Source organism: Rissa tridactyla, chromosome 14, assembly GCF_028500815.1.
Source record: "Rissa tridactyla isolate bRisTri1 chromosome 14, bRisTri1.patW.cur.20221130, whole genome shotgun sequence".
NCBI lineage: Eukaryota > Metazoa > Chordata > Aves > Charadriiformes > Laridae > Rissa > Rissa tridactyla.
In genome coordinates, this window is record NC_071479.1 from 391,668 (window position 1) to 405,027 (window position 13,360).

Genomic DNA, 13,360 nt, shown 5'->3' on the forward strand with positions numbered 1-13,360 from the left:
GTGTTGCAGCTCATTGAGTAATTTTGCTATTAACAGAAGTTGGTGTGCATTAAGGTAATCCGTTTTTTTGGGGCACTGTCCACTGTGGGTGCATTTGTGTAATATGTTGTACCTATTACAAGCATTGCAAATGCAGAAGAAACTCTTCAATGCACAGAATTAAGGGTGTTCAGCTGTACAGCAAAGTGTTTTTTAAGTAAGCTGCTAAAACATTAGCAAATAAACACCTGGCTTAACTATTTAACCACCCCTGCTACCTTCTTTCAAGTATGAGCAAATATGATTTGCTGTTTTAGTTTAAGGGTAGATGGGGAGGGCCTTAAGGCTCTCAAGGACAGTGGCCTTGCTCCTAACGCACATCGGTGTGGGGTCCAAGATGATGCCTGGCCTGCGAAATGGTAGCAATAGGAGAGACTGAACATTGAGACTGCTAGGTCTTGGTAAAGGGACACTTGAAGAGTTCCTTGATAAGCGCAGGAAGACAAGCACGGGCTATTGGTGAAATGGATGTTACAACTAAAGTTCTGTTCCCTGATGTTTCTCCATTCTCTTCCAGGGTGACGACTTCTGGAATAATGGAGGGTATGAAGAAGGTCAAGAAAGTGGTGAATGGTTCAGCAGAGCCCCAGGGCGAGTGGGAAAGCACGGCATGATGGACTGGACTAGGGCAATACTTTCAGAGAAACTTTTTTTAATTTATTAATATTACTCTCAGTGGAAAGGGAGCAACTAGCACTTCCCAACACTGAAACTGCAGAGTGGGGTGTGTCTCGGGGGAGCAAAGCAGTGCAGAAATATAACTATTCCTCTGATCATAAGAAAATGGGGTCTCTTGGTACCTGCAAGGAGCGTGAAGCTTTCCTAGGGATTTTGGGTAGCTTATTCTTTTTTTTCCCCTTTCTGGATCGGTTAAGTATTCTGAATTGTTTGCGGTTGCGTTCTTCAGAATGTGTAATGCTAATGTGAAGAGAGACCTTTTAGTGTGTATGTAAAGTATATATTTTACCTAATGCACATTACATATATATATACACACACACTTGCTATGTGACATGTATGCTGGGAATTACAAAGTGTGTCAGAAGGTGGGAAAAGAAGATAAGTGATGTAAGTATTCTTTTTTCTTTTTATAAACTCTCCTTTTGGTGTGGACAAAACATTGCAAAACAAATGAATAGAAACAACTGCAGTTATTTGAGAGACTGAATGGGATATTGGATCAGTTGACTTCTGCCACTACTCACATCAGTGGGAAAGTTGATAAGTATCTTTTTGTCTTACCCATGCAGGTATCCACTTGAATGTGTCAGGTTTTCAAATGTATTGCTATGCAGGAAGCAAGTGACTGTTTTCCATTAAAAGCACTAGCTCGTAGCGCAATAAGCATTAATGTAAATTCTCCACTCTTCATGGAGTTGCTCTTGATTCACACCCACCTGACAAAAAGTACAGAAGAGGTGTAAGACTGATGCTTGCTTTTTAGGGGTCTGCCGTGCTATCTTAAACACTTAACTTCGAGCTGTTACCCAGAGCACTTTGATCTGCTTTATAAAATATTTTCAAGGTATTTCAAAAAACACTTCTTTCTGGCACAGTATAAACAGTACCAGAATCTCCAGTGGAAATCTGTCCAGCAAAGGTACTGCAGCATAAATCTCCAGATCAACGTTACCCTGAATTACTGGGCCTCTCTGGGTGGCTACTCGTACCTCTCTGACTGTGTAGGATTAATGGTACTGCTGTTTGTGATGAGCTGAACTGGTCAAAATGGTGCTGCTGCCAAAACCAGGCAACTGCAGCTCCTGGTCCTAAATGGTTTTTGTCAGGAAAGAAGATTATGAGCAGAACCTCGATGCAAGGGAATATGCAAGTCTTGACTATTAGCTGCAAACATGTAGTGGAGTCTTTAGAGATATGTTACAAATGCCACATGTGTTTTATCTGTAGTACTCTGGTATTGTTAGTAAGGCAAGCCGGTGCCTGTAGTTGTAGTAGTAAGGCATAGCAAATGATTCTTAATCTGGGGGAGGGTGGAAGTGGTTCACTGATGTAATGAGGATAAGCTTTAAGAAAAATAAATCAAGTATAACTTGCTGACCCGCTGAAGCCTTAATATATATGTAGAGACGTTGACATACGGTGCTGTTGAGCAAAGTGCTTCTGTCAGGGTGACAGGGATCATCGCAGAGCTTCAGATGCGCCAGCATCTTTTACAAACTCACTTAGGAATTGCTTTTTTAACTGAAGGGACTGCATCTCTGGGGCACAACTGATTAGAGGACTATTAGCCACATGGATTTTTTTATTCTTGAAGTTCAGAAGGAGGATTTTCTTTGGAACCTTGAACCACTTCTTCCTTGGTCTTGAACAGGGATTGTAGAGCTCTTAAGTGAGTGGTCTGTACCAAGACTTGCTCTTTGAAGAGCAGCATTGTTTTCTGCGGTTGCCAGTTCTTTTCCCAGGTGTTGGTTCTATGCATCATGGAAATGGTAGAAATGAACCTACCTGCTTTGATACCTGGAACTGGTTTCTCTTCAGATAAAGTATGAGAATAGCCTTGTTCTCTGGGTACAGAGTCCTCTTCTGTGTTTTCCTCCTCAGCTGTAACTGCATAGTAATCACAGCAGTGATAGTTTGACTTTTGATGTCATTGTCTTGCAATGATACAGTTTTAGTGGAAACGGAGAGCCTACACCACTAGAAAGGCTGTTAGGTGACCTACGAGCCTTTTAGACCTTCTGTATGAATAAATCTTCTGCATTATTAAGTAGCTGAGGTGTGAGAAATTGGACTGTTTGTTATAAACAAACATAGGCAGTCCCAGCTTATCATACACTTAAATACAATACCTGAAAAACTCATCCTCTCGCTCTGCACCGTTACTCTGTCCCTGTGAAAATGTCACTATCTGCATCCAAAGGGCCACTCAAAGCAGTAGACGAGCAGGAGACTTGAAGTCTGTTGGCACTGAAGTACGTCAGGGATAAGGATTTGCTGTCAGGAACAGAAGTGATATAACAGTGTTAATCCAGACATGATGCTGTCTAAGGACCTGCTAATACCTTTTGCAAATGAGATGTGTAATTCTGATGGGTGTGGTGTTTCACCCAAAAACATGAGGGGCTGTGCCAGGATCCCAGTGTGGGCTGAGCTGGTTCCAAAGGCTGCCTCGTCCATATCTCAGCATCAGTGGAGCCGCTGATTTGGCGAGAGTGCTTTTACCTTAGTCTCAGGTTTCTTTTTTTAAATGCACTTTTTTGCTGAAGCAGTGCGTGGTGTAGGCTTATCTGCCAAGTCCCTGGCTCACTAGTTAAAGGCCAAAAAATGTGTGACAACTTTTTGTCTTGGCATGAAAAGCCACGGTAGTACTCCAAAAGAGTTTAGAAGAGCTGTTTCCAAGTTCAGACTTGAGCTTCAGCAGTCAGCTCTACAGCCAACTTCAGCTGGCACTTAATGCAAGATGCCAACCAGTAGTATAGCAGTAACTGGCCAGACGTAAGCATTAGTAAAGAAAATTAATGTTGATGTACAAGTTGAAAAACAGTGCAATAGAAGTTCTTACTGCAGCCATTTCCAAAGTAAATTTCCACTTTCTCTGGTGGAATTCCTCAGAGCAGGTTGAAAAATTTGTCTTTCAGGGTTGTAGGATGGATTGGACGGTGGCGGGGATGTTGGAGGACGGAGAGGATTGTGTCTCCGGCAGCACAGTCTGTACTGCACCACAAAGCATCAAAGGGAGGGCTGCTCCCGCCCTCCCTGCCGAGGTGATCCCACATCTGCATGGCTGGGAGTGCACTGCTGCATTGCTAGTGAAAGGCAGCAGCTTAGAGCTCACCGGGGAGCATAATAGCAGTGCTTGCCTTTCAGATGCTGATGGCTGCCTATGTAGTAGGAAGCTCTGCCTTTCACGGGGAGGGAGAGTAGAAGAGCTGCTTGTAGCTTACACATCGTTTTGGGATACAGCCTTACTTTCCTGTCTCTGCCTTTTACTGAAGTGAGCAAGTAAAACAGTTACCCTGCAAGCACACAGCAGTGTAGTGACAGGAGTCCTGGAAAAGCGGGTCTGGTGCAATTCAGAATAAATGGTTTTGAATGCATTCGCATATGTTGCTGCAGTGGAGTACTCGGCACCCTCTGCAGACAAAAATGAGATCGGTTCAGTCTTCAGTTGTAATGCGTGTTATGCCCCAATAAATCCCTATTGTTGATGGCATGCAAATGCCACTGATGCACTCCTCCTTCCTGCCATAGCTGTTCAGCAAGCTGTCTTCCATAGGAAACCTCCTCGCAATGCAACTGCCAGACTCTTGTCATTCTTCAGGCTTGAAAATGTTTTCCTTGATGGTTCATCAAGAGATGTACTAAAAGAAAGCAAGACGTAATGGGGTCATCTGGAACATTGCTGCTGCTTGCTCAAAATGTAGCAGTTCGAGTTGAAGAAGCCACATGCTGTCCTATTAAGATGCTCTTTCATGTTGTCATCTCACTCAGCATGTCATGATCTGTGCAGTGCATTGTTCAGTGTTTCTCTCCAGCTGAGTGCCCTGTTCCTGGATTTCCATGCTGGCATACCCTGGGAGCATGTTGTAAAAATTTGCTGCATTGCAGTATTTTGTCTTGGAGCTAGTAATGTGGAAGATGTATTTTTCTAAGCTAAGTGGACTCTCTCTAGCATGAGTGTGCATCCACTGTGTATCCTTAAGCACTGCAACATTCCTTCTGGCCATGAAAGGGCATGTCCTAATCATTCCAGTGTGCACATTTGGTGAAAGTCCAATGGAAGATTTTTTTTTAGCGTTTTAAGTCTTTTTTTTTTTTTTTGTACAGTATGCTGCTCCTAGAGCAGAGAAATGCAGTCTGGCCAGTGACAATCAAATTTGCAAGAAAGGGGGGGTTTGTTGTTGTCTATTTGAAAATTGCCTGGTGGCATTTGAAGCAAATACTGGGTATTTGTATGTTCTGTTGAGCTCTGAGAACTGAAGCTGCTTAGCTGTTAATAAAATAATGGGGCAGAAGTGCAGGTATTGAAGGGAAGGAAACCCTTCCTCCTCCAGTCCACCTGGTTTGTCTCCTTCAGTTTGACCTGCCATGATAGCTAACAGACTACTGTTACTTTAAAGCAAATGTGTTTTATTGATTCTGTGCTACGACCTCCACTTCAATCATAAAACACTTCCCCATTTTTCACCTTTGTAAAAAAGAGCATGGAGCTTTGGTCCGCAGGAGATGGAAGGTACAGTGATATTTGAAACATAACGGTTCTTACACTGTCTAAAACCTGTGACCTTGTGTGTAACTTCAGTAACCTGAATTTTTCATGAAAACTGAGGTGGTGCTGCCCAGAGGCACTTGACTGGTGTTTCCTTGTGTTCCTTGGGGTTGATTTGCTGGAAAATGTTGTTCTAAATTGGATTAATCTGGCTTTTTTTGTAGCTGCTGGGTATGATGCTGTTCTGGGCTTATTAATCACTTTTACTTACCAATATTGGGAAGCTGCATATTTCCCCCTTGCAGTTTCTTGCTTGGATATAGCAACGATCTTGTAAGAACTCTGCATGATATGTACTTGCAAGTGGCTGGAACGGATTTAAGAAAAATACTGAGATACTCGCTCACGTGTAAAGTGACAGTACTGGAAGAAAGTGGTTGAGAAAAGAGCCACTTTTGTAGGTTGCCTGGCTCAAGAACCCATTTATGTTTTGACTGCAGCAATCCTGTAGAAAGGATAATTCTTAATAAATATTTCCCTGTGGGATTTCACTGGGCGTTCTGCTCTCTGTGTAATAAAGTAGAGCCCGACCTCCACATTATGAGAAGCACTTCGTCTTGTAGCTAGGGTACTGGAGCGTTGGGCTGGTACCTGCTCTGTCAAAACAGAGTATGGGTCTAAATAGCTTCCCTTTCGTAACTATAAATAATTAATTCCAGATCCTCTTGTGTCATTAAGCAGCTTTGGGTTGCCTTGTACAATGTAGCTTTGAATTCATTTAGTAAACGACCTCCAAAACTCAAAATGACTTTCCTGTACAGGAAGGTCCAGTTCCAGGGTTTTTGGTGACCTGTAAATATCTTATTCCTCAGTTCATGTTCAGATGTACAAATGGATTTTTTCAGTATTTTTTTAAATTTTATTAAAAGAAAAACAAACAGTATTTGAAGAGAAGCAAGGTAGATATAAAGCAGGATGGTCTGTGTAACTTGGTTTCCCTGCTGTGATGCAAATGTGTAAAATAAAGATTGTCCAGAAAGAAGTTTAATGCATCTCATTTTCTGCTTCTGAACCGCTAGGGCCCAAGCTGACCTGTTGATTCCGAAGTCAGCGTTTCCCCATGCCTGACTTCCATTTGCAGCCATTACCATCCACATCATGGATATGGGGCCAAATCACAAACCTCTTCTGCAGAAAAGTTTTCTAGGGGAAGAGCTTTCCTTCAGGAACGCACAGTGGGGTTCACTGCCCTTAGCTGTCGTACCTGGAGGTCTTTCAGCTCATGCTTGTATGGGCCGAGCCCCTCCTTTAGTTTTGTAAGCTGAACTTCTGCAGCAGTTTATGGACTTCCATGCAAGCATGGCGTTTCTTACAGTCCTGTTTCTCATGGTCTTGCAGTCTCAGGCAGGCACATCCAGGGCTTGTCGCTGTCACCTAGCGTTGTGGCCTCCCCCTTCCACAGGGCTTGGGGTCAGCTTGCCATGAGAGGGAGGACAAGGAGCTGGTGCTTTGAACTTTGGTGACCAGATACAAATTAAGGGTAGAAACCTGGATTTTAAGTAATATCCTATGTGGATCTGGCCATGTTATCTCAAAGGGGCAGGTTCTTGACCTGTTTGTTTTCAGGCTGAGGGTGATTTGGGACTCCTGTAGTTGTTCTCTTCCTGAGCTGTCAGGATCTCACCATGCCTTACAGTTCTGCAAACTGGTTGGGTTGGCAGGGATGAGGAGGGCAAAGTATTTCTGAGGAGTGCTCTTCCTGATAATCTCCCGCCCCTCAAAAGCATATGTCCTTCATCACAAAATGTAAGTCTTCAAGATGTTTCTTACAGTTTAGCCTCTAGTTCTCATCCTACCACAGAGGGGTAGTGCCAAAAATAGCCCGTGTTCTCTACCTTGCAAATCCCGAGTAGCCAGTTCTGCCTTGCCTCAAGCCTTTGGGTGGGTGGTGTTTTACCAGGGAACTAAACTATAAAAAGTACATGGATTTTTGGACTTATTAATACCCCGCTGTAGAATAAAACAAACTTACTGGGATGAGGGCAATGGCTGGTTGTTGCACTGGGGTAGCCTACCTCTGTTTCATGCAGGTAGTCCTTGGATATTAGGTTTTTCTAGACTGAGCATCCTCTGCATTTTCTGCCTCTTCTATGTTTGGCAGTAAAAAATCTCCCCTTAAAGTGAGAGCAGCCAACTCATCCCTGCTGTAAGTGCACAGCGCTCCAGTGGAGAGCTGCCCTGGGCCCCAAAATCTCTCAGATGTAAATGAAATGTTAGGGTAAGGGTGTGGAAAGAGGGACTAAATTGTGGGAAGACTCACTTGAGATTGATACCGAGTGTAGGTTCTGTAGAGAAAAATCTTGATTGCTGACTATTTCTCTAAGGAGACAAATAAAGGAAAAAAAAAACTAATTGCAACAGAGCTCCCAGCATTTAAGGTCTGTTGCAAGTGGAGACTGTCTGGTAGACTTACACAGGCAGAGAATAAACAAAACCAGAGCCCTAACCCAGGTTTCCTCAACGTGCTGTGTTTGGATGCAAGTTTGTAGCTGTTTTCCTGTCCAGAGGAGGTAAATTGTTTTACCTGCTTTAAGGATTTTCTTCCAGTGTCTGAAATTCTGAGCTGTCTTGATCATTTACCGCTCCTTGTTGCGGTCCAAGCTGCCTGCTGCCAGTGCTTTTGCTCTAGCAAGGTTATCTTCATGATTGCGAAGAGCTGTTGTCTCTTTAAATCCTGCTTTTACCACCCTGTGCCTTCTGACTGACAGACTGTAATGAGCAGGAGCGTGTTGTAGTGCCCTGTGTAGTGAATGGTCAATAAAAACAAATTGCTTTGTACAGAAGAGGTAATAATGCAGCTTGTATTGGCACAGCTGATCCTGATACCGGGATCCTTACTTAGGAGATAAGGGCTTTCATGTGCCTTAAGTAATAACAAATGCATGTTGTTCCTTTCTTCTCTCCCCTCTCATCCATGGAAAATAATGGAACGGGGGGTGGTTTTGCTTTCTTGTGACTCTTTCCCCCTGTGGAATATTTTTAGTGGGGTGGCTGCGCTATAATGCATGAGATGGCTCTTTGTATTACTGAAAAAAAATCATAAACAGGCATGATGCAAGGTGAGGCTGTCACAGTGGTGGCATAAGTGAGGATCAAAATGGAGGGGATGGCTTAAAACTCCTTTTACTGCTCCCTCTAGGGATGATTGTGCTGAGCTTGACTTCCAGCATCCTCAGTGAGAGGAGCTGTTAACAACACAGGCCTCCTGTGGCAAGGCTAAATATATTAATAAAGGGGGTTTTGTCCCTGAGGAGGCTGTTCTGAGGTGCTGGCCTTCAGTCCTGGTTGTTTCTGTAGGGTGGCACAATGTCCCATCGCCCGGAGAGCCCACCATGTTCTGCGGGTGCCTGTTAGTGCCTCAGCTGGTGCCAGGCTGGAAATGCCCCTTCCCCGGAGCTGCTCGGGATGTGTTGTTCTGCAGGAGCTCTGAAGTCAGAAGGAATCCCACACCCAGCATGGCTGTGAAGGTATTGATCTGCATCCCCTGGGAGAAACCAAACGTGTTTGGTTTTGGGATGGATCTCATACCAGGAGGCAGTAAGCTAAATCGGAGGGGCTACAACGAACAGTTGCAGTGACTGAGACAAGAGAATTGGGCAATGACAGAAGATTACAGGAATTAAAGCTGTAAGCCTGGCTAAGTGATGATTAAGGACAGCTGGGAAGACGTAGCATGCTACAAAATGGCTGCGTGGAGGGGGAACTGCAGAAATGGGGGGGAATTAACCAGTGTGGCCCAAGGCCTGAGCTGTGGAGAGGCGAGATGAAATGAGAGCAGAGGAAAACAAAATGTTGGGAGAAACCTTTTGCCAATGAGATGGGTTTGGCTGCAAACTGTCTCCCTGGAGAAATGGAGGCAGTTCTGTGTTGTTTTAGCTAATCAACACTAGAGTGGACAAATCACTGCTAAATATACTGTAGGGAACGACCCCTTATCAGCTGAGAGCTGGGCTAAACGCCTGAGTCAGTTTCTTTCCATTTGCTTATCTCTGTGTGAAGTATGTTGCGTGCATAATTTCTGGTTTGGGGATTCATTTTTGTTTTACTATTAAACCTTGTGGATGCCTTGAGTGAGCTCGGCTGCTCCATAGGAGGAACATAAAAGTACTACATTAAAATGACGCTGGTACGTGTGTGCCCTAATCTGTATTCGTGGTAAGTCAGGGTTTTAACTGTTGTTGTAAAAACTGCGCAGAAATATCTGCTTGGAGTTACAAAGCACACGATGCCGGTGTGTTGCTGTGAATCAGAGCAGCCTTGTGGGAGGCAATGGTTCAACCTCTTACAGCAATGAAATTTCAAAATAGGTACAAGTCGATTTTGTATATTTGAATATTTTGGGGGGGTTGTGGGTTTTTTTGGGTTTGGGTTTTTTAAAATTTTAAGTTTAAATGCAGGGTGAGCTTTGGGGGGACAGACATTGCTGCTGATGGCGCAGTTGGCTTATGAAGATTGCTTAAGAGTTTTGTGTCTCGTCTTAAAACCGGAGCAGGTCAGCAGTGACCAGCCCTGGCCGCAGCTCCTTGGCAGCGTCCGTGACAAGGTGGAGGTACAGCAAAGGGACTCCCCGCACCGAGAAGCTGATGATCTGCTATGATTCAGGAGTAATCTTTGAAAGGGACTGACTTCTCTCTGGCTCATGGTGTGAAAACCACCACCGCAACTGTTCCCCTGCGCCCGCTGCCAGTGCTCGCAGCCCAGCGTTGCGTGGCCAAAGACACAGGGCTACCTCCAGAGCGAAGATCTGGGCAGGAGAGCAGACAGCTGGCAGCTGCGTACCTTCCCTTTATTTTGAAGGTTCTTAGGTATATATATCTTTTTAAAAATCTTTGTTCTGATACAAACCTCAGCCTTGCAGTTCTAGGGATACTTCTCTCAAAGAGGTTTTGGGGTTTTCTTGAGTAAAAACATCTGCGGAAGCTGAATTGGTGAATGGTGCTCAAGTAACCTTGTCCAGGGCATCGCTCCCAGCGTGGAGAACAGCCTCTCTGACCCAGCTGTCGTCGCTGGTGGATGCTGCAGGGCGTCTTTGCTGCAAAAAGCTGCTGCTACCTCTGCGACTGTGATCTTATCACACACAGGCACAACTGCGCAGCACTTGCTTGGCTGTCGCTATGAGGAGTCATTTTATTTTCTGTCCCTGAACAAACGCGCTGCCTGCTTCTAGCATCGAGCCTTGTTTGAAGGCTCAAGGCGGCTGGGCTGAACTCCGCAGTTCCTGTACCGCAGGATGAGCAGTGGCAGGAGCAGAAAAAGAAGGTGGTTTCCCAGTTGCCAGCTGTGATTTGTGATGTGCCACGAAGGAATATCGGGACACCTCCCTCCTGCTTGGCTTTGTCTCAGCCAGCTGCTGGCTCCATGCAGCAGGCAACTGGGAGAGCAGCTGATGAGTTCACCACAGCCACCCCTTCCAGGTTCCCGCATTAGCATAACAATTACAGACCCAGAGGCTGTAAAGAGAATACGGTCTTTAAAAAAAAAAAAACAACTAGAATTTAACAGAGAAATTAATAGCATAGCAAATTGTAACACTCAGCGCGTCGGCTGCATGTCAGTCTTGAAAGGCAGCTGTACGGGCAGCCTCAGCGCAGTCGTGCTGATTTCCAGACCTTCCTCTGCATTTCCCCATCATTTCAACATCTGCAATTCTGTTTCCTGGGGAAAGAGCCTGCAGGGCACCATTCCCGCTGCCATTCACCCCAAAACCTGGTATGTTTGGTTTCTGTTGTGTTTCCTCTAAAGCTGTGCTATGGATTGGTACTAAAATGCTGCGCTAGCTGAAATAAATTTATAACGGTGATAGCCAGTAGGGCTGCTGGAGTTTGAGCCTCAGTGTGTTTTGGGTTATAAATCTTGATTTCTGAGGCTTCCTTAGTTGTATGTAGCTCAGTTATTATAACAGTTACAACAGTAACTGCCAGCACTGGGTGTTTGCTGTGGCCGACAGTGAAACCAGGGGCAAAGCAAGAGCATCTTTTCAAGCTTAAAAGTGCTTCAGAAACTCACTGGTTGATGAGCTTGAAGCTTAAATGGGAATGGAGTCCTATTTAAAGCTGCCCACAGTCTTGCAATCATACACCTGTGTAAAATTGCTGTAATCTGGGATTCGGGTGATGCCTGAGAAGCCAAGGCAGGGGCGAGGATGCCCCCAGGACTAGCCGATGCATTCCTGCTCTTCTGGTTTGTGGCTGTTGCATTGGGATGTTCACATCACTCTACTGGCATTTTTTGTTTTGTTTTGTTTTTTTTCAAAACCCCACAAAAAGCAACTATTTTGGTGGCTCTCTGTGCCAGCGGTGACCACGGCTTGTCTGGTGGAGCAGCCAGCGCTAATGCCAATAATTTCTTTGGCTCTTTTTCGGACTGAGTCAGGTCACTTAAGCATTAACCTTAAAATAGCCACTATTTTTGTAGTTGACATAATTAATCTCATGTGTGTACGTTCCTCCCCCATCCTAGGCTTTGAGGCATCACCACTCCCCTGCTGACTGACTCCCCAGCTTTGGCGCAAAAAAGCTCTTAGCAAAACTTGGCTTTTTCACCAAAAAGCACAAAGTACAGGTTGTGTGCGCTCTGCTCAGTGGCTTCATTGCCAGTTCATTACTGTCTCTGGTGACTGATTCCTCCCTCATGTGGTCGTTTGGCTTTGGAGCACCTTCTCTATCTGCTTTTTGGGTGGGTGGATGCGGAAGGAGGATGTTCACAAGCCGATAGGTAATGCTGGCCACAAAGACGGTGGTAACAGACTGATGGATGTGTGGGTTTGGGGATGTGCTAGGAAAAAAAGGGGGTTAGTGAAGCCTTGGAAGTGTGAGTGGACCTTGTGTTGGGCCTCATCCGGCCCTGGGAAGGGGAGGAGAGAGGCAGGGGATGGGCTGAGATGAGCCGGGCGGCGGATCCCCTGCCTCTCTCCTCCCCTTCCCAGGGCAGCTCCTCCATCACCTCACATCCCAAAATGCAAGTGTGGGATACTGGATGCCACCCGATCCCCAATTTCCAGCCTTGCTCATGGCTCCAAGGTGGGGGCCAGAGGGTGCTGTGCTTTGGCTGTGTTAAACTGCTTATTTTTTTTCAGGTCTGAGCTCCTGAGGAAGGGAGGAAAGCAAGACCTTTTGCCATGAAGCAAAGCGGGGAGGACCGAGCCTCACTGTTTGCGCATAGCCTCTATTCCCATGAGGTGACTGCAATCCCAACAATTAAATCAACAAGCACGCGTTGGGGAAAACCCTCATGATGGCGTCTGAGGATGCTTTATTAAAAGCACGCAGCGTGGCGAGCCCACGTGGAGCAAAGGCTGCCTGGCTGAGCCTTGCTACGTCCTGGGGAGAAAGAGCTCAGTGGTTTTATTAAAACACTTTTAAGTAAATACCCGAGGAAGCAAAAGCTTTCTGCAGCCACACACCCGGCTGTGCAGCCCACGCAGCTCCCAGCTTTTGCAGTCGTAGTGCACAGTGTCCTCGGATCCCACCCCAACCTCTGGCGCTGGCGTGGCAGGAGAGGCAACGGCTTCCCTATAAGCGAGACCCTGCTCCAACCGCAGCAGCAACAAGCGAATATCACCCAGGGAATGATCATTTCCATGGCAGCATGTTGCAATATGGTGAACAGACGGCAGATGCACCGTGAGCAGCACGCGCAGTCTCTTAGTGAAAAAAACCAGCCCCGGCCAGGGCTGGGCGAGCTCAGGATGCAGTCGGTGGTGGCAGGGAAATGTGAGCACTGCCGAGGTCTGCCTCTGAAGAGAAACGCAGAGGGATCTGCAAAGCAAAACTGCTCTCAAGGGCTGGCCCTGCACCGGATTTTCCTCTCTGAGCAAACAGCCCGGCTCCTTCCCCGGCGCACCGACTGCATTCAGCTGGACAGGACTGGGTTGTGCCCCACTCGCTGTTCAGATTGCAATCCTGCCAGCCCCAGCAGTCTTTCCGGGCTGGGGCTGCATTCCTCTGGCTGTAGAAAAGTCACTGCCTTCCAGAAAATGCCACTAGTGGTGTTATTCAAGCAATAATAGGGTTAAAGCTAATAATTAGGAAGAGAAAGTGACTGGCTTGCAATTTCCGATTACTTTTCTCCTCTCGTCTGTGTGATCTGAGC

At 45.8% G+C, this 13,360-nt stretch overlaps 1 protein-coding gene across 2 annotated transcripts in view; it reads left to right on the forward strand.

Moving 5' to 3' along the window:
• Positions 1-6,251, forward strand: part of GPR107 (G protein-coupled receptor 107) — a 40,636-nt gene extending 34,385 nt beyond the window's left edge. Inside the window, exon 17 of one of the 2 annotated variants that reach the window (XR_008469264.1) lies at positions 557-580. Coding sequence is in view for 1 of the 2 variants with exons in the window: in XM_054220331.1 (XP_054076306.1) it covers positions 557-653 (97 nt within the window). In the remaining variant the exon portion in view is untranslated. Of the gene's footprint in view, positions 1-556 lie in introns of both variants that reach the window. The other variant, XM_054220331.1, reaches the window with a different exon arrangement.
• The last annotated feature ends 7,109 nt before the right edge of the window (positions 6,252-13,360 follow it).